Below are 21,154 nucleotides of genomic sequence, written 5' to 3' on the forward strand. Positions count from 1 at the left end.
ATTAATTATGATAATCATTAGCCTAGGTGTATTGTTATACAAAGTGGGAAATTTGTTTTTAATCAAGGAGAAACAGCAGTGTTTAGCTAAAATAAGATTCAATTTATTACATTAAGTATATGGAAGTAAAGAAGCAAGCATCTTCCACAACAATGCTCTCGCACACAAACGGCAACACACAAATATGTATCACATCAACAGCCTTACACACAATCTTGCACACATACAATGACACACTGAATATCCTAGTTTCACATCAAATACATGTTTACTGTGAAATGTAAATCAGTAGCCTGGGGGCTTGTTTTCTGTAATTATAAAACAGCCCCCAATGCCTATTTGAGACTTATTAGAGACTGGCATTTTAATACTAGTATGTCATATGTGACAGCTAAATTTAAGTCTCAGAACTAATGTTGAACTATTCGGAAACAAAGGGTGCAGGGTGTATGATTTATAACAATGCTATTAAATGTGACATCTTCATGACATTTAAAGATAACATTCCGATCTTTCATATTTATCTTGAATCATCTGTAAGTTCTCCAAAACATCTTATTAGCCTAACTGAATAACATTAGAATAATAATGGACTATTGCAAGGCATCATATTTATATAGCTCTTTTCTTATGTTCAAAGCACTGCACAAAGTATTTCAACAGGGTAGGATGAAAATTCTGCCAAATATTTATTTCACAAGCCCAGACTTTAATAACTGAAAATTATTCTCTGAATGTTTACGTTTAAAATCTAGATGTAACTTACACTAAAACTCCACATCTCTGCTCTAGATGAATGCTATTACTTACTGACAAAGGACAGAATCAACATGACACGTGCTCATTGGTCTACATCAGCACTCTCATGCATTTGTGCACAAAAATTGCATTATCTGTTCCATAACAACACTCCTACACACAAACACAACGCTTGACATTTCTGTCATTGATCAGAGGACAGTCACAATGATATACTTGACAACTCCGATCCAACTCCATCCTTACACATACACCATTAACTGACATATCCATCATAGCTCTAAAATGCTAACAAAATGCTGTGCACCACTGTCCCACACTACAGCTTACATCACAACTCTTGGCTTTGATTCTGTCCTTTTGCATGATCGTTTGGAAGGAAGGGTAGTTGTGTATGCAGTTAGGGTTAAATATAACATTTATCTCTGTCAATGTTCAAAGGAATTAATTCACTCACCTTCTGTATCATTTCTATATTCCTGCTAGCAACTACTCCTGACTGAAAATTTCCATTGACTTTCAGAAACTCATTTTTAATTGTAGGAGGATGAATGCAATGAAAATACTTAATGTTTTCTGGGTTTACAGTTTGCATTAAAGCTCCTTTAAGGATTTGAGTCCAAAACCCAGTCTGCGTTTTATTCTAGGGCAGTATTTTTGAGAGAACTGTCGAAGAGAGAAGTAAGTAAATAATTGAATCCAGGGGGCTGCCATGGACCATGCTGCATGCTGTCTGAACTTGAAACTTCCAAGACATGCAATTACATCAAGCATTGCTTCACAGATCCTGAGAGATTGTGGCCCCTGTCCCCAAGGAATTTGCAGGTGTGCGTGTGCATGTGTACATAATATATGTCAGTTTTTGCTTTCTGCATCACGACTGCATGTGTGCATAATTAAATTGAAACGCAAAAGAAAACAGTATGTGTCTTGTTACATTATTGCATTGCACAAGCACTTGAACAAGTCAGCTGTGTGCCATCAGCCATCTCATCCCAACCACCATCATCCTACTGAAAAGGACCAGAGTTCTCAATTCTTCCTGCCAAAGTTAGAACCTACACTGCATAAAGGATTCAGTTTGACCAGCATGTGTATTCAGTGAACGTTGGAGAGTTGCAATGCTAGTTTCAAGTACACACCAGTCCCTTAACAAAACAGTCCTCTCCTTCGTGATTGTAGAGACACTGCTATAACTGCAGGTCAAAACACCCACACATGTTTACTTTTAACATTTGAAGTATCATAAACATCATGGCCTCTGCTTGGCTGGTTTAATATTTCCTTGTAACCTTCAGTTTTTCTCTGCTTATTTTATGATGTTTGAATGCTAAGACCCACGCTCAGATTCTCCACTGTTTCTTTAATTCCAGATTGTTTTAGTTAATATTATTGGCATATCAAAACATGTAACAAATTATTAATAAATTAATAAATCCTAAAGAGAAATGCAAAACATTATCTACTTCAGTCCTCAAATCCATCATTAAACAGAACTCACAGGGACAGAGTTCACCTCAAAGAACGTGGTAAAACCTAAAACTAAATGGAATCTACAGTAGTGTTAAAGTGTATTTGCAATACTTCATGTCCCACAGCAAATGCTTATGATAGAGGGACAGCTGCTGTAAAGTGGTAGAGGTACATATAAAGAGAAAGAAGAGTGCAATGTGGAATGAAGTTTCTGTTTTATAGCAGACTGGGGCTATTTGTGCCAAAAGAGACCATCTCTGAGTAGCTCCTGTCTGTTTCTGAATGTCAGTTTTCTTTGTCCATTTGTTGGTCTTACTGGCTCCCATCTAGCAACCTGTGAGCCTCAGTGATTCCACTTTCTGTATTCTTCCTTGAGTATCAGTGGATTGTCACTGTCTTCTTTGTTTATCAGTATACAGCTCCTCTCTGTCCCTCTCTGCATTGCTGTGACTTCTTTACTTTCTACATACATTATAGGGCTTGTTGTTTTGCGTTGCTCTAGTGTGTACTGGCAGAGATACTGTATCTGGAGTGAACCACTGATTTTGGTATGTAATCAGAGGTAGATTTCTTATCCAATTAATTGTACATGATTTTTGAAAAGGCCTGTCTTTGACTGCCTATTGCAACAGTTGTTGAATTTAATGTAACAAATAGACAGCCCATAGCACACCAAGGACTGCATTGTCTTTCTCTGCTACTTCTATGATACCCATTTATGCAACCACCATATTTCTAGGTCTGTTCAAATGCAAAAAGCCTTGGGAAATGTTTCTTCGGTTATTTCTATTATGTTATATTCAAGTTGAAATACTTATCTGACAACTCAATTTACAGTGAAGTCCTTGCATCCGTGCTTTGACAGGTCACTCCAAAACTGGTATGATACCTGAACTTCTCAGAGGTTGTTATCTTCCAGCTGAGATGGTATTCATGAGAACAGTGACACTTTTAATGTACGGAGAGAGTGAGTGAAGGTGAAGGAGACTGTTTTGGTTGTTAACTGTACCTCAATGACCAAGCCGTGATTGACATTCTTTTATATCCTGTAAACCCACTCAGATTTGACAGGGTTTTAAAGAGCAGAGAATAGCACTGTACACAGTGCTTTTCAAAGACCAAAGGAAAATGTAAAAAGGGAAATCCTTTAAGAATCCAACAAAGGATTTCACCCTTTTACTTCACTTGCTTAGTCACCACTGCCCTCTAGACTGACTAGAACAAACAACAAGCATTTGCTAACAATAGAACTGAAATCTAAGCTTGGCCAAATTCATATGGCAGCCAGAGTGCACAGCTCTATGAGTTAATAGGCAGTGGATCGTGTTAATACTTTTATTTTAAGGAAACAACAAAAATGAGACATGAAGAATACAGCAGTGTATATCACAGTAGTTTATTACCTTATGTGTTGTCAGTTTTTTGTATGCATACTTGTTCATGTGGCCTTATTATATATACCAGTTTTATACCCTTTGCTTTGTATATTGCTCTAGAAAAGAGCATCTGCCAAGTGAGTAAATGTAAATGTAGAACATTTCTATGGTGCTATTAAATCTGGTTTGATTTCTCTTCTGAATGTAACAGTACATATATTTGTATGCCTCCTCCAAACACTGTGATGCCACAGCAGCAGAAACAGATGGGCAAACAGAATAGCTTCGTGCTGCAGAGCAATTTTAGGTGTTAAATTAGTCACAGTGATATTCCGAAGTTGGAAACGCTGGTGTTTCTAATTTTTCTGTGTGTGTGCAAGTATGTGCCAGTGTGTGTCTTGGACCTCTCTGCATCAGCGATTATTGTTGACGACTGCTGATCCTGGTAGGTGCTGAGACACAGATGGGTGCAGTGCAAGAATACTTCTGATCTAAAAACCTCTCGTTGCTGATACAGAATATGGATTCATAGAGCAGTCTCGCATAAGCAGAAAAAAAAAAAAAACATTTCCTACCTAGAGTTCATTTGAACAGGAATGCAGCACTGGTTGGGTCCTTACAATGTCTTTTAATGGGAGTGTTGACACAGAGACCTTAAGGCAGCTCTTACCCACTGCATTTAAAATTACATTTAAAATTTAATCTACAATTTTCATAGATGATTTAATAATCTCAGAGGGTAGCGGTTTCAGTCACTACCTTTGCATTTCAAAGGTGGGGTCTTTTCTAAAAAAGATAATTTATGCTTTGATCACATAATCTTCAATAGTCCTCTGCAGCCTTGTTCACTATTTATACTGTTTGCTTTTCAAATGTCTACAGAGGACTATGATCACATAAAATTCAACATCAGCTTTGTTTGTTCAGATGTTTCAGAGAAAGGGATAGATCTGTGACAGTGAGAGAAACACATGGATGTGATGGCCTGGATACCAGAAGCAATGTCTCCCTGTAGCCTTCTCCTACTCAGTTAAAGCTAATGCTGTAACACAAACTGCTGCCTATACCCTTGTTCAACAATTACCCTCACTCTGGAGCATGCTGCTTACCAATGCTGAGTGCATTTCCACTTCTATAGGAGAGGGCAGCTTATGCCCTGAACGTCCCTCTCTGAGTGAGTCCTGGCTTTGCAGCGACGGGGTGAAGCTAAAAACCCGTAACTCATTGTATTATTGGTAGAGACAGCTCAAACCACTCATTTGTGGTCAGCAACTTTAACAAAGGTATGCAAAATAAAACCCTGGCAGACAGGTATCACTTAAATTCAAAATGCAGATAGGTTATTAATGCTTTCTGTCACTGTTATAAAGTACATGTACAATTTGTAATATAATTAGATTATTCATTACTGTATAACATTTGGCAAAAATATGTTGTCTTATGGTAATAAAGTACCTACTTAGCTAGACTACCTTGCTCGCTTCAGAAGCACATAAGCACCAACTGCTATAGGGAGGTAGCTTGCAATTTATATAGCAGCTTAGCTATATATTAGCTATCTGGTTACAACAACTTGCTAGCTAATTGGGTATAATTAGCTAGACAGCTGTAATAATTTTGCTAACGTATAAGAAGACAGCAATAGAAGTAATAGAAAGAACCATGTGTTGGCTTACAGGCAAAATTCTTGTAGCTATAATACCCAAAGGTATAGAGCTGGCAAGATAACTAGTTAATTATGGCTAACAAGCAAATGATTACCCATTGATTGCCTAGTTGTGTATGTGACCTACTTTGTAGTCTCACAAAATGTTCACAGTGCAGGAAGCTCTGCAGAGGAGGACAGGGGAGAGGGGAGGGTTTGAGACAGACTTAAAGGACAGACCTCCTAGGGGGAAAAAGAAGCTCTTGACGGAAGTGTTGTTGGTAAATCATTGGAGCACAGTCTGTTCTCAGGACAAAGGAGGGCCAATACCCAAGTAAGCTCTTCCCAGATGCAGTGAGAGGGATACTATACTGTAAAAGATGCCATCCCTTACATGAGACTTTAAAATGAGGTTTATGCAAAAGATTTAAGACTTCTCTGGAGTCTTGGCTAAATTCTCCACAACACCCGCACAAGAAATACAATGTTATTTATCAAGAATGCGCGCGCGCACACACGTACACCCAGAAACAGCAGTTGCAGGACCTACCCACGGGCTGTCCTCCTGTTTATACTGTGTCCACGCTCCGCCCGTGTCGCTGAACAGCAGCAGATAGCTTGTTACCCAATCGGAGCTGCCATAGCGTCCCTGTGTGGCAATAGCTGTGATCTCAACCCTGCCCCGAAGGTCAACTTGCAGCCACTGGTGCCGGTCCGTCCGGCGTGGAGCCCAGCCCCCACCTCCTGAGAAGAAAGAATATGACATTTGGGTAGATTTCTTGCTGATGTCAGGAAATATGTTGCTGGTGTGGGTGGATATATTATATTGTTGATATGGAAGGTTTCATTCCTGGTGTGACAGGATTTTCTTCTGTAAAATGCTAACATGACTGCACACGGTGGTGAATGGGAATTGGAGAAGTGGAAATTATTCAGCTGTTATAGAGAATAATGCTGACAATTGTATCCTGACATTAGTTCTATTTTTTTTTTTTTTTTTTTTTAATGACTGTCCTATTTTGTGTAATGATGTTTTTAATGTGATGCATTAAAGTTTGTTGAACCTTTAGAAAAATGTGCTGCTGTCATAGAAGCTGCATTTACAGCAAAAAGAGAAATTTACAATGGTATGGTAGTAATTGATTAATAATTTGGTGATCATGATAACTCAACAGTTTATGAAAATATAACGTTGCCTCAGCGATAGTGCTTTAGCAATTTTTTTTAGCAAAGAATTTAACTGGATTTTTTCTCTGAGCATTACCCAAGCATGTAAAAAAGGCTAAAACAAACTCTGCTGAGCCCATGTAATAGAAGACTATTCACATTTGTAAACACAGGCAAGCAGACATGTCATGTGTGAGTGTGTGTGTCATTTTTGCTCGCTTCTCTCTGTAAGTGCTAAGTAAATATTTCAATAGCACACAGTGTGTTAAAATCCTGAGACCTTTCTTCAGACTATTGATTGAGAAAATGTTCATTGTATTTCAAAACTGAGTGTTGGGGCCCTTCAAACAGAATGAGGCAATGACATACTCGCCTCACTTGCCTAAACTAAATTAACTATAGAGGGACTGATAGAGACAGAGAAAGAGAGGAGGAGAGGGTGTGCCCTGGAGCAAAGGACAGAGTAGAGAAAGGAACTCTCTTCTGTAGGTCCAAGTGTATTTCAATCCATTAAAAAAAACCATAAAAATCCACCATTGCTGGACTGTCATGGGAGAAACATGACCATTTTTGGTAAAATGGGATGTAACTGGAGGAAACAGGATGGTGGTGAGAGACGCATAACTGTGCTGGATGAAGGTTGCTTTTTCTCTGTCCATTGGCGGCTGGGGGAACGCAACATGATTAGAGCATTGGGGAATACCAAACCTGGAGTTTCCACTTTCCACAATGGTAGAAGTGTCATTTACAGAACTCCCACCCAAGTTAGCTGAATTGGGAGGAACAGCATAGCCCCCACCTCTCCCCCTTCCCGTACCCCCTCGCCCCAAATCAGATCACACAGAGCTGATAACAGCTTTGAGACATCCATCCCACTCTGACACAAGTGACAGCGCATCAAATCCTATTGATCTTTGAAAAACCCATCAGAGAGAACTACTTACAGAACTTTGGCTACAGAAGCCTCGCTGGGCACTGAGAAACTTTTAAATACCTCTCACCAAGTGACTGATACTGTTGTACTTTTTAAAAAAAGTTGTTTAATCAAAAGTGAACAACAGACAGACATTAAATTAGCCATGAAAAATGTGCAAAATAGAATCCAGAGCTATGTACCTCTGGATTCTAAGTAGCTACTAAGCGAATAAATAAAGCAGTCCTTGTTTTCCTTTACATTTGCATTGCATTATAAAATAACTATTCTAATGAAAAAATGTAGGCTAACGCTGTCTTGGTTATCATCCCACAAAGTTGAACACACGGTAACCTTTTTTTTCCCCACAAACAGCAGATGTCTGCGCACAGAGCTGTCTCCTGGTCGGAGCTGCCATTCCAGCAGGGGTACTCTCCAAGGACATTATTTTGATTGGCTGTCTAATCACATACGGATCCATGGAAACATTGCTGCCCTCCCTTCCACCCGACACACAATACCATTTCCCAACAGTGTGCTACGGCCTGCAGTACTATTGATTGGAAAGTAAATAAGATGTCTCAGCCATCAAAGGAAGCATAGAGATCATTCATTATGTTACTCACCGTCTCTTCTATTGAGTTTGGCGAAGCGGGGGGAGTGGTTGTCCGAGAATGCCGAAGAGCTCTGAAAGGACGTCTGCGGCAGCATCGACACCAAGGGATCATCACAATTATCTGCAAAGGAGGAGACAAATGCCACCCTCAACTTTTTTCTTTGTGGCCAACAATAAAATTAATACTCTGATTGCAATAGTTACTGTAGTTCAGCATTACTAGCTGGAGAGAAAAGGTGAGACTGGGGTAGTGAATGAAAATGAATGACCGAGTGAGAACTCAGACTGTTCTTTGACTGCTTCTCTAGAAAAGAAGCCTGGTGTGAGCCTCACAGGCACACGCGGATCTCCCACAGCATCTTGCACGTGAAAAATTCCATATACCCTGAATGCTTTAAAATGTGATATTGCCCACAGCTTCAGAGGGCAACAAATCCCTGGCCTGGTAGCTTTTTTTTGATGTGTGCTCCTACATGTCAGATATGGCTTGCAGTCTTCAGATCAGATTTTACTGAGGAAGATCTGAAAAAAATTGCCCTATGACTATGACAAATACAGAGCTTGTGCAGTAAAATGCAGAATATCTCATTAAACAAGTGACTCAGGAAAAATTATGAAATAAACATGGAACACAAATAAGCTTGTGAAAATAACATTAAGCACAATCAGTTCTTGAACTAATCCAATAAGGGAAATCAAAGGGCATGTTCTGACTGATGAATTGACACTGGTTATGGTCTCTTTCATCATACGTAATCTTGTGTATAAGGCATGTGGGATAGAGTTATTGTTTGTAGTGATATTAAATGTAACATTTGGTGCGTAGCCACAGATCAGTTATTCTGCAGTGTACTATGACTCTTTCTGTCTGCCTGTTTCTCTCTTTCTAAGGAGAACCTGCCTCGTAACCTGTCGGTGACCTTTCAGTGGTCAAAGCTAGGCACTGTCCTCAGCAAGCCTTGTGGAACTACAGCACATAGGCAGCGTGCCTCAGACTGACACTGAAGACACATCCACAGTGTTCAGGGATAAAGACATGCTGACCCTGACCGCCCCTTAAACACATTCATTCTGTATGTATGAGTGAATTATTGAGAGTGTTCCACAGAATGAGTTTCCCTGGTAACCGTCTTTTAAACACGCGTGTGGCCCCCTTTGATGGGATAAAAAATAAATTGTACAGTGACAGTAAGTGTGTCTGCAGCCCCCCCCCCCCCCCCCCAGAGTCCTCATTCTAGTTCACTCACACTAAGCTGATTATGCAGCCAATTAACTTTTCAAAAGCATCCTGAATGCGCCTGACATCAAAAAGAATTGCTCTCAGTCTCATGAATCAATTTTCTCCAACTTGAAGAGAGAGCAAGAGTAGAAGGAGGAGAGAAAAGAAAGGGATGGTGATAAAAAGAGGGAGAGAGGAGGCAGAAGAAAAGGCCTGAAGCCAGCAGTGCTCTCTGCTCAGATGTCTCGCAGACACACACATGCAGAGCATGAAGCAAATACAGCATATACAGAGCCTGTTAAACCTAAAGCTGTTTCTGGGAAAAGTGTTAATGAGGACTCTACAAATCCCACATTCTCAGGCTAAGTTTACTGCATGACTGTTTGATTACCAGCTATAAGCTCTCAAGCAGCACTTCAAATTGCGGAAATAAAGGTCAGGAGAAAGTCTGCCATTTTCTAGAGAGAGTGGAGGAAGCTGAATTACCAAGAGCCGTTCTGAGGTCCCAAAAAAGCAAAAGTGAGGAAAGACAAGATTTAAGTTTCTGAGCACACCCTTCTAACATCCAAGCTGTGACAAGCTGTCTGCCAGCCAAAGAAAGCCCACTGCTGTTGCTGTGAGCAGAATCTCCTGGAATAAGAAAAAAAAGGACTCCTCTACAGCGGCAGGATGGAGAAAACCGCTGTTCCTCCTGATTAGTGTGTATCACCTCTGTGTGCATGATGTTGCGGGTTCGGAAGCTGTTCAAAGCTGCACAGAACCAGAGAGTCAGGGGAACTGAGAAGAAAAGAGCTAGGTATTTTTTCAGAGGGAAGAATGAGGTGTGGAGAAATCTCAAAGGGTTAAAGGTTGTAGATGTCAAGCTTCAAGCTGGTTGACAACCATTTCCCCATTGGGCTGAAACTCTCAAATCTATCTTTGGGGGAGCGGGGGATGGGGGGGTAGAATTAATCTTTTGAGGCAGGGAGCAATACACTTTAAAGGCTAAAAATTAGCATTCTTATTTTAGACAGTATGACCAATTCAGTCTTTACAACTTTACTTTATCAAGACTCTTCAGGTACAGGTTACAAAAAAACAACAAAAAATGTTACAAAATAAATACATATTTATAGGCCTTTTCTAGCCTGTTTTAAACCCCCAGAAGTCAAAAAAAAGTCAAATGCAAAGTAGTTTTTAAATAATGGCCTTCAAAATGAACATAATATGATCAAACCATACTTGACTATAAAAATGTAAACAGCCAATCAAACTGTTCGATTCTGTTGCAAAGGGATATTATCAGATAAGCTTACTAACCACTGTTAGTTTATCACCACTGCTCCCAAAATATTAAATTCAAACTTCAGCCAGGAATATGCTGCTGTTGTAGCTTGCTCAGGATACTTCTCTTCTGCTGGCTGCATCACTTGCTATGTTTCAACAGTTCAGAGGTCAATCTCAAGTAAAAGTAGAGAAAAAATGTGGCAAGTGCAACAGAAATAAGTGCAGCTTACATTTAACTATGAGCTTCAACAAAAACTACTCCCCACAAGATCATCAGAGCTGAATGAGTGTGAATGAGGATTTGTGTGCTCAGTTGTTTCACTTGCCTTGAAAATATTTAAATGGATTTTGAGCACATTTCGGCAGATATTGGATCAGGTCACAGATTCAGTATTTACCACAGAAAGACTGGAGAATTAACCTTGTGCCAGAGGCATTTTATCATTTGCCCAGCACCTTGCATTTCCATGGGGTACACATCTCATTCCATTGAACAATCTAGTAAAAGTTAAAACACGTCCCCCTTTATATAATTTAATACTTGCACGTGAGCAGGATTTGGACACCCAAGGCATATTCTGGATTTGAGGAAGTTATAAAAAATGTCTTTCATTCAAGCAGGTTCTAATTTGAAGTAAATGCCCAGTCAGGTACAACCGCTTTATTAAACTATGACTATATGGGTTCAGGGTTTAATGAGTTTGGCATCATCCTGAGGTGAACTTTAGTTGTCACCGGGAGTAAGTTTATTTTAAAAACAAGGGCCCACTTTGGTTCTAGTGTGGTTTCCCAATATGTTGGCTTTTGGGACATGCTAGAGAATGACTGGTGACAGTACACATCTGTTTTTAGGACCACAACCACTTCATTCCTGTGACTGTAGGTTTTTAATTTTATCCTCTTGATGCTTATATCAATTATTATTCTGTTCAAATTTCAAACACCATTATTGTGGCACTGATATTACAGAGCAACCTGAGTTACCATTTATTAATCATATTCTATTCATTGCTTTCTCTCTGTCTCTAATTAAATTGTGATACTGCTAATAGTCATACTGCTTCTCTCTAAGGTCCAGCCAAACTGTTTTTTTTTTTTGCACATGTCATGTATTAAAGTAAAACTAGGACAGTATTTTGAAGATGTTTAGTCTTCAATAACTGTTCTGTCATTCAAAGTCTGTATTGAGCAGCTGTGGAAAATTTAATATAGGAGTACAAGTCTAAACTTTGTTAATTTTGTCTCATTTTTTTGGAATTTGTCTTAGTGCTAACACAGACTGATGAATAAGGTTGTTATTGTATTTGTGTATCTAGTCTTGTGGTGTAGTAGTGCAGCTCTTTGAATCTCTGAATCAGAGATTGTGGGTTTGATACCACTACTGTTATAGCTTTGTGCCAGGCACTTAACTCAGATTGCCTCACTAAATACCCACCAGTAAAAATGAATAATGTGAAATCTATTCTGCTCTGGATAATGCATTACCTAAACAAAATACATATTGATTAGGTGTCAATATCTAATGGTCACCTTTGATAGGGAGAAACTTGGCTAATAAAATGTCAATTTGAGCAGTATCAAACAATTTTTACACCAATTTTAAATCCCAAAACGATGTTTAACAGTCCTGCGAGCCAAGTGCCTACTGTTATCCAGTCCTTGTCACTGAAAAGCCCAACACTGAGATTATAAATCCCTAGCAAATCCATTGCCTATAATAATAATAATAATAATGATAATAATCTTCTACTGAATGCAGTTAATATTACATAAACATCAAATTTATGACAAGAGCTTAAACCTTTCTCCTTAGTAGTTTGGTTAAGAGCATAACAACTGTTTAATCCATGTCTTGTGTTAATGATTGTTGTTTGTGGCAGTAGTTTCCAGAGAAGTAAATTATTTCCCAAACCAACTGTTAAAAGTCATATTCAAATAAGTAGTCTGTATTTAGAAAGAAAGACAGAGGGAGAAAGAGTCCCTGTGAGGATGGAGACAACCCCACACAGCTGTCAGCATCAAAGCCACATGCCTCTAAAAAAATTGGTCTAATAAAGGTCTTGGTCTAATAAAAGTACTAATAAACGCAACCAAGAAATGAGAAACAATATGAAAATAAATGAGCAAGGCTGGCCACTGTTTTTATGCCACAGTGCCTTTCTAGAAGTTCTGAATTCTGAATAGCATTCAGATAATTGTGAACTGAATCCCGTTTTCCCATAGAAAACATGACATTCTGAACACAGGCTCAAAAAAGCAAGATAAACAGGAGACAGTGTCACATTCATAAGATATTAATACTATATACATATTTGTATATTCAGATATTTTTATTACATATAGTTAATATAAATGTATTTAGTCTTATACATTTCATATATTTTAAAATTTATTAAAAACGTGTAGTCTTTAAACATACAAAAAGGGGTACGGTTAAAAAAATATATATATTTATATTGCATGTCATACCTTTTGATGCAGTATTTTAAATTTTTATATTCTTATTGCACACTACGGAAAGGTACACATGCATGCACACACACCTTTTTGGAATGCAGTTTCCATCTACCTCAGTTTTATTCAGCATTTAATTAGCTCTACATTGCAGTGTAATGTGACCTGTAAACAACTGCTACTACTATTGCTGCTGCCGCTACTACTGTATAATAACAGTATAATAATAATAACAATAATGGTAATATGTCTACTTCTACCAACCTCATCATGAAAAGCTGATAATAATGTTAAGTGGCAGGGCCCTCTACCCTTGGTTATCAGTAAAGCCCTACACATTCTATAAAAACTTCTAATTTTAGTGCACTTGGAATCAAGGCTCCAAGCACAGTTCTCAGCATATGGAAGGGTTGGCTGTTAATTTAATAGGATGTTGGGCTGGTAAAAACCTGATGATGGAATCTTCCTCAGTGCACATAAATCTGCAGGGTCAACAGTGGAACAGTCTCCTGCTGCTAGACAGTAGAGACATCAGAATTAAACCTGCAGAAGCCTTATCTTATTGGATGAATTTTCAACACATGTAACCATCTGTATAAAACACACCTTTACAGAACTTTAAAATTGTTCTAAGAAGTAACAAACCTAGAGTGTAATATAATATATAATATAATATGATATAATACACATACATATAGACTGGTCTTGATCGATGCCCTTTAAAAATGAATCAGGTTTGCTGATGGAAGAGTCAAAATGACGACCTGTATAATTGCGGTTGATATTTAATCAGCCTTTTGAAAGGCCAAAACATGCAATCTAATCAACTGCCAGCAAAGCAGTGGCCAATTAATTCTGTCATTTACAGAATAAATATATTCATCACTTTCTGGAATCACAAGGACAGTTCTTTGTCATAGAAATGTGTCATTTTGAAAATGGCTGATTCTGAAGCCTTGTGTAACAATATATTAGAAAGAGAAATAAATTGCTCTAAAAGCAGGACAAAAACCTCAAATTCACGGAAATCACTCGGAAATATCCACAGCTTCAAAAAGCATTGCATACATTGTACCAAGCATTGAAAGGTGCTAAATGAAGTCGGGTTCCCTGTAAATTTCTTGTTTTACAGAAAGGATTTTAATATGATTCACAATGCAACTGTGTGTGTGTGTGTGTGTGTGTGTGTGTGTATGCTTTTCTGTCTGTCTGTCTGTGATTTACTTGTACATTGTCATAAGAGAGAGCTGTAATACTTTTCATATTTAAGATTCATATTTAAGATCCCATACAGTATCATTACAGAACCAGAATTTGTTATCAGACCTGTGATTTGCAGTTTGACAACTATGATAACTGACATTATAACTGTTAGCTGGCTTGCCAAGAGAAGAGTTGAATCAAGCTGTAAATTGCTGGCTACACTGCATGCAAGTTACATATTTGCTTTTAATGCAATTGCAATTGGATTGCATTTTTTAGACCCTTCTGGCCAGAAACAAATGGTTAAAAATTCTAGGGTGTCACCACTGCTTGAAGACAGGGGTATGATGGATTGAAAGAAGTTGGGGCCTCAAAAATATAAATGTCAGAAAGGCAGCTTTTAGGCTTCAGTACAAAAGCTGTTCTGCTCTTAAAACTTTGTACATGGAGTACTGGTATCCTTTCTGGTGTTTGTTCCACAGCATGATTCAGCATCAAAAAGCAAGTCCACACTTTTTTGAAGCCAGAGTTACCAATATCACTCACTTAATAGATCTTAAAATTTTTGAGCGGGTAAGTAAGGACAAATTGGGCAGATATGTCAGGCTTCATTCTACTTGCACATTAAGTAGAGTAGTTTAGAGTAGTTTAAAACTACAATTTTCTGTCAAGAGCTCAATGTAAATTAATATTTGGGGCCAGATAAATGCTAGGGTACCAGAGCTATTTCCCAGCCCTATCTTTAGTTTCAAGTTTCAAGTTTATTGACATATACTTGATAACAATACAACATCATTACCAGTAATGAAATTCTTAGCTTCAGAGCCAACTCAACTTTACATAATAAATAAATAAGGTAAAATAAAATAAGTAAAATAAAGTAAGATAAAAAATAGTAAGATAAAAGTACAGAGGATAAATGGAGATGGTTAAGGCGTGCAATACCTAGTATGAAGGAAATGTATTTAAATGTGTTATGTAAATGCAGTTATGTATGTTGAAAAATTTGACATTTTTTCCATCAAAACAAATGTTAAAAAATGAGGGCTGATGACAGATTGAAGGTTCACCAAGGAGAAAATCACAAGGCTCTACCATAATGGGAACTACTCCAAAAAGTGGATCTCCATTTGCAAACTGAGACTTTTACATTATATTGTTATGTCAAACATCATCACCAAGCATTCAAAAAACAGTTTTGAAAATATTTATGTTGTATATGTTATTTCAATATAATGTTTTCTTTATATTGCTGTGTGTTTAGTTAAAGAACAGGGAATGTAGTTAGGCTCTGATGAGTGTTAACCATGACTGCGACACCCCAAACATTAGCTAAATACAGGAGGCTGCGGTTCTGAAGAACATACCCCTTCCATTGTTGAGGGATTGCTGTAATGAGAACAAGGATCATTTCCCATGTAAAGCTGGGTATTGTGGTATAAGCTAACTGCCAATGTATATGACTACTGGGAAATAAATAGGGTATGTTGTGAATTGAAGGAAGATGAAATTATAGTGACATAATAAGCAAAAGGGCAGAAGTGACATGGAGGTTTTTCATGGTTCTTGTTTGTGTTTTTTTGTTCTTCTGTGCTTTTCATTTTCATTAAAATGTAGTTATTGCTTTTTTCCCCTTTGCTCATTCTTTAAAAATTAAGGTTGTATAAAGTGCTCTCAAAAGTTAGAAAAAAACCCTCTTACTCACCCATGCTGTCTCTCTCACTCTCATATTCTCACTAACCAATTAATTATGGAAGAATATTGCTATCAATTATGTATTTGCTGCCTTTTCTTCCCCATTTTATTTCGGTTATAAAGAACAGCTGCATGCCCATACATATGGTGAAAGAGCATCAAGGTTCATTAATTACCCAGTACAATATACAGCACTGCAGGTACATAGATGTTTTATTCCTTTCAGATGTTTTAGTTCTGGTTTAGTATCCTGTATAGTGGAGACACAGGCTGAAGCTACTGTACCACAAAGCAAAAAGACAGGGGGAGGGAGTGTAGCTATTGCTTTATACAGCTCTGAGAGAAGACAGAGTGTAGTGAGTGTGCCACGCAACTGAAAGACAGGGAGATGAGGTAAAGCTATTGTACTGCACAGCTGAGACACAGGGAGAGCGGGTGAAGCTACTGCACCACACAGTTGAGAGAGAAGAGGATAGGGTGGCGATAGTGCCCTTGGAGGGATGACATTTGGTACAGATCTCATCATTGGGAGTGGATAAATTGCTTTTCAGAGAAACAGCATTCTGCTTGGTGTCTCCCTGGGATACGTGAAAATCTACTTGTGCTTGTGCACTTTGAACAATTGGCCAGAACAAACTTTAGCTCCATTCTAACCAGAACACACAACTCACACTGTTCTGGACCAGAGTAGTCCATATCCTGTAATCTGCATGGCCAAGAAGTAAAGGATCTCCAGCCACAGCATGAGAGAGACCAGTGACAGCCAAAATGCATGTTCATCAACATTCATCTAAACATTCATCTGCATTTTTATATGCATATACCCTAATGTACATATTCATCTCCAACTTCATATTCATACACACCAACATACATATTCATATCCATCTTGATATTCATACACTCTGTGACATTCAGCATCTGCCTTGTTAATGCTGTCAGGCACATTATGAGCAGATGAACAAAGCACTTCAATCACAACAAAGGAGCTATGCACCAAACTGGCTTTTTCAATAATGAACAACTTTTTACATATGGGTTCCATGTTTGGAATTATTTCTATTTTGGATAGTAGTTGAGCAGTACTGTAGAATATTTCTATGTGCACTCTATTCTCTGTTATGACATTGAATTGGACCCCGAGACTCTCAGTGCCGGGTTTGAGTGCAAAGTCAGGGGCTGCTGCAGTGATTCAGTTTAGAGCCTGCTGGTGAGTGTGTAATTGTATTTCTCTAACATTGACACAATGGAGGTGGAAGAGTGTCTGCTGAATCTGGAGTGCTTTAATTACGGGTGGCTCTACACACTGAATACTATTGAACGATTGGATGTGCTCTGTAAAAATGTGTTGTGGGATGTGCTACTCTGCCCTCCAAGAGACCTCCTGTCAAGCTTTTTGACAATGTAACACAGTTGACCATGATGCCACAAGGTCATTATTTCCTCTCATAATAAAAAGATGGGCTTGTAAGGAAGTGATCGGAGTCATAGTCATATTTTCATATATTTCATGACCTGCCACAAAAAAAACAGCTGTTGAAGAGTTGAGAGGAAATTTAACTAAAATACATAATACAAAATGCATTGTGTCTACTATATGTGGGATCTAATGATTTTTTTCCCTTATTTAGACAAGAGGATGACATGTACTGAATAGAATGACAAGTCCAGGTGATTTCAGGGTAGTTGGTATGTACTGTAATGACAAATAATTATTCTTTTTTTTTTTCTTTCCAGTTTTCTCAGAAAAAGGCCTGTCTGGGGGCAATTGTAACTGGGAGGATACCATGAAGATGTCATACTCAATTAATTTGTAGTTTTAAGCTAATATTGCTGTCCTTGTCAGTGTCATTTATATCAAATGTTTCAATTAGTCCTTTGTTTTGTTGGGGAGGCAAATTCAGGCTTAAGGCAGGTGTAGGGAGTTGAGAGTGTTAAGATATGCCAGGTTGTCTTGTTGCATTCCATGTTTCTCTCAAACTGAGGTAACACCTTGGTGCAATTTTTACCATAAATGATTTACATGCACAAAATAACTGAAGTTGAGCTTAACTGTAGCCAGAATCCATGCTGTATACTCATTATATCATTTATAACAACCTAAAAAGTGGAGAACAGACTGTTCAGGTTAGTGACACTCATTTTGCCTATAGTCTGAGTATCTAGAACTGTGTGAAGCAGTAGTGTGCCGTAGTGATAAGGAGCAAGGCTTGTCCAAAGGTTATTTCAAGTACCTTGTGGGCATACTACTGATGTTCCCTTGGGTAAGGTAGTTAAACTGAATTGCCTCAGTAAATATCTAACTAAATAAGTGTAGGTATAAAAGCAGCTCTGGATAACACAGTGCGCTTAGCAAACATGTGACAGGTCTCTGCTTCCAGTATAAATCCTGGTAAGCTATTTCATACATTTATGATTCTAAGAAATACTACCATCAGCGTGAAAATTACCTTTAATCAATTTCCACCTAAGCCCTTTTGTTATACTGACAGAACTAATCTAAATACCTCAACTAAGGAAACTAAAGAAATTAACTGCTTGCAGTTTTTCCATAAATTATATTTGTTACCTGAAACCAGTCTTTTTGCCTTTCTTTCTGCTTGTGCAAGTGACCAGACCTGTACACAGTACTCTAAATATGGTCTGATAAAGGCATTGTATAACATTAATATAACCTTTGATTAGAAATCAATCCTTCTACACAACAAGAAGCCCAAGTGAGCACAATTATCATGGGATTAGCTTGATCATGTCATGGTTGTGGTTTAATAAATCATGTCCAAATAATTTTATTAGTATTGTGCAAAGATAAGGTTGTTGAAGTGTTTCATTTCAAATTTTATTGTTTGTATTTATTTATTTATTTTATTGAGAAGTCTTTTGTTGAACTGGTAATATGCCATTAGCATACCTTCCAAGGCCTCAAATATCAAGTACTGTTCACGGATTTATTTTTACATTCTTTGTTGGTATTTCATGACATCAGTCACATTTCAGATGAGTTCAGATTGGCTTTACCTTGTAAAAGAATTATCTTTTTGCTTCAGGATGATAACCGGTTTCACCTGCTTTTGTGTGATGCTTAGCGATGACGATGATAGCTAGAGTAATTAGAGTCTACAGTGCAGAGACAACAGGGAATCCATGGCCTGCATTCTAAATCAATATGAAGTCAGGTCATGGTGAATGCAACACGATATCTTTAAAGCCTTCCCATGAATCATTATGTGAAGATGGCTCTCCATGGGGAATACAACTAAACATAGCCTCGTTTATCTCAAACCAAACACAAACACTGATAACCTTGTCCACGTCTGCGTAGAATTGGAGGCATTATCTGACAGCCATTTATTTTCCTGCACATTTGGGCAAATACACAAAATAACACTGTGGTCTGTCTTGGGAAGGGTTAAGACATGGGTCAAGAGAGAGTGGTGTGGCACAGTGTTGTTTTAGTTATTTATTTCAAGTATGTTTTTTTCCTTGCATGTGTGTTTGGAATTGGCATTGTTTGATACTGTGAAACTTATTTCCAAAAACTAAATAGAGTACATGAAATTAATGATTTAGTGGGAGGTCTGAAAGACTGCAGTACATGCCTCAAGACATGGTTACTGGATTGCTCAGGTGCAGTACATTTTTATCTGCCAGCTTTCTCCAACTGAAAATAAATGGTCGAAATTCTTTGGTCTGCATGGGAACCCAGCATACACTAACATTACAATGCTTGTGTGCTTGCACAGAGGAATTCCCATGCAATCAAAGCCCTCTAGCTCTGTGTATTGGCAAGAGGATTTCTACCCATTACAGCTCACTGGCACTACAAAAAATTACACAAACTATTCCATCTTACTGGACATAAATTATGAGTTATTAAACTCATAGTTATGAGTTATTAAAATGAAGCACTTTGCAGGCGACAACTTTCCAGCTTATGACAACTGTAAAACTGCAGCATGGCTGCTCCGTTATGACAGGTATGCAGGTAAATCTGCATGTATTGTTGTTGTAGTACCTTATCACCATCATTAAGCACACACTAATCACCATGGGTCACAGATGACATGCAGTGGTTAATGTAATATCCATAGTATGTAGCCAGAGAAAATGGAGGTAATGTCATATTTTTAAAACCACACTCAGGAGTCTTATCTACAGTATTTAGTCTAGCTTGTTACAAAGACACTGTTTCAGTTCAATGTGTGAGAAGCTTGCTGGCTTGTTATTAAAAAGGTTGTTGCACAGAAAAATATTCATGAACTGCCCTGGCTTGGTTGTAAGCAGCTCATCAAAATGGCTGCTTTATGCTACATTAAAGACAGCAGTTGTACCCAAAAAAGCATTAAATACTGCTAACGTCACTGTTAAATATCAAGAACAGTCATCTGACCTTTTAAGGATGTTCAGTCTTAAAGTTGTGATAGGGGGGTTCATGTAGCTCATTATCAACAATACAAATGCAGTGATCCTTATGAATGTGGAAATATAAATTAGTAGCAAACAGTAAAAACTCCACTGCTTGTCTGAATACTCAGAAACGCTCTACAATGAATGGGTAAGCACATGCATCAGGCAATAACCCAAATAAAATAAAACCTAAAAATACATATCTGTTACACCTCTCTGATGTTTGATTGCTAACTTTCGACTTGGATTGAGAGTTCTGATTAAAAAGAAAAAAAAAAAACAAGCTCATTGACACACTGAAGAAATATACTAAATTGCAACTGTTTTGATTGAGAGACTGCAGACAGCTCATACCTTTCAAAACCGTCTAACTGAAGCAGTTGGGGCTTTTACAGAAAGAAGTGGCCTTGTGCCATTATGCAGTAAAACTCAATTGTTTATGGAGTGCTTGCGGTAGATAGGCACATAGCCAAACAATGGGGCATTTGGGCACAGCGGGTACAGACATTACCCATGCCTGCTGTTTACCTCAGTCATTCTGGGGTCAGTGAGAGGTGCCATATTTTTGGAGCTGTTTTTGAGGGTAGGAAAACAAAAACAAAGCTGTTACGTTGATGACAATATTAAGTACTTCATTGTTTTATCCTGTTTAAAACTGTGTCCATAATCTGCTATCTTCTGTGGTTTGTGTTTATTCTATCTGTGTACACCTTGCTTGTCTGTACTTGATTCTGTACTTTCTACATAAAAGCCTACTTGCAGTGATTCGGCGACAATGCTGTATTTCAGGTCTAACTATGAAAAAGATCACTATAACACAACAAACTTTTGATGTGGACAAGGTTTATTGCTCTGAGCTCCGTCTCGGATCATACATCCTTGTCCACGACAAAATTTTCTTCTGTGTGTTGTTGGATCTGATCTATTAAAATAATAGCAATTAAAAAACAGAGTAAATGAA

At 38.1% G+C, this 21,154-nt stretch overlaps 1 protein-coding gene across 1 annotated transcript in view; it reads right to left on the bottom strand.

Moving 5' to 3' along the window:
* LOC118789292 (contactin-associated protein-like 5) overlaps window positions 1-15,800 on the bottom strand; it is a 59,125-nt gene extending 43,325 nt beyond the window's left edge. Inside the window, exons 1-4 of the mRNA XM_036545635.1 lie at window positions 15,797-15,800; window positions 9,829-9,918; window positions 7,960-8,070; window positions 5,804-5,997 (exon numbers count right to left, since the gene is read on the bottom strand). Coding sequence (XP_036401528.1) covers window positions 5,804-5,997; window positions 7,960-8,070; window positions 9,829-9,918; window positions 15,797-15,800 — 399 coding nt within the window. The remainder of the gene's footprint in view (window positions 1-5,803; window positions 5,998-7,959; window positions 8,071-9,828; window positions 9,919-15,796) is intronic.
* Between the last annotated feature and the right edge of the window lie 5,354 nt (window positions 15,801-21,154).

Source organism: Megalops cyprinoides, chromosome 14, assembly GCF_013368585.1.
Source record: "Megalops cyprinoides isolate fMegCyp1 chromosome 14, fMegCyp1.pri, whole genome shotgun sequence".
NCBI lineage: Eukaryota > Metazoa > Chordata > Actinopteri > Elopiformes > Megalopidae > Megalops > Megalops cyprinoides.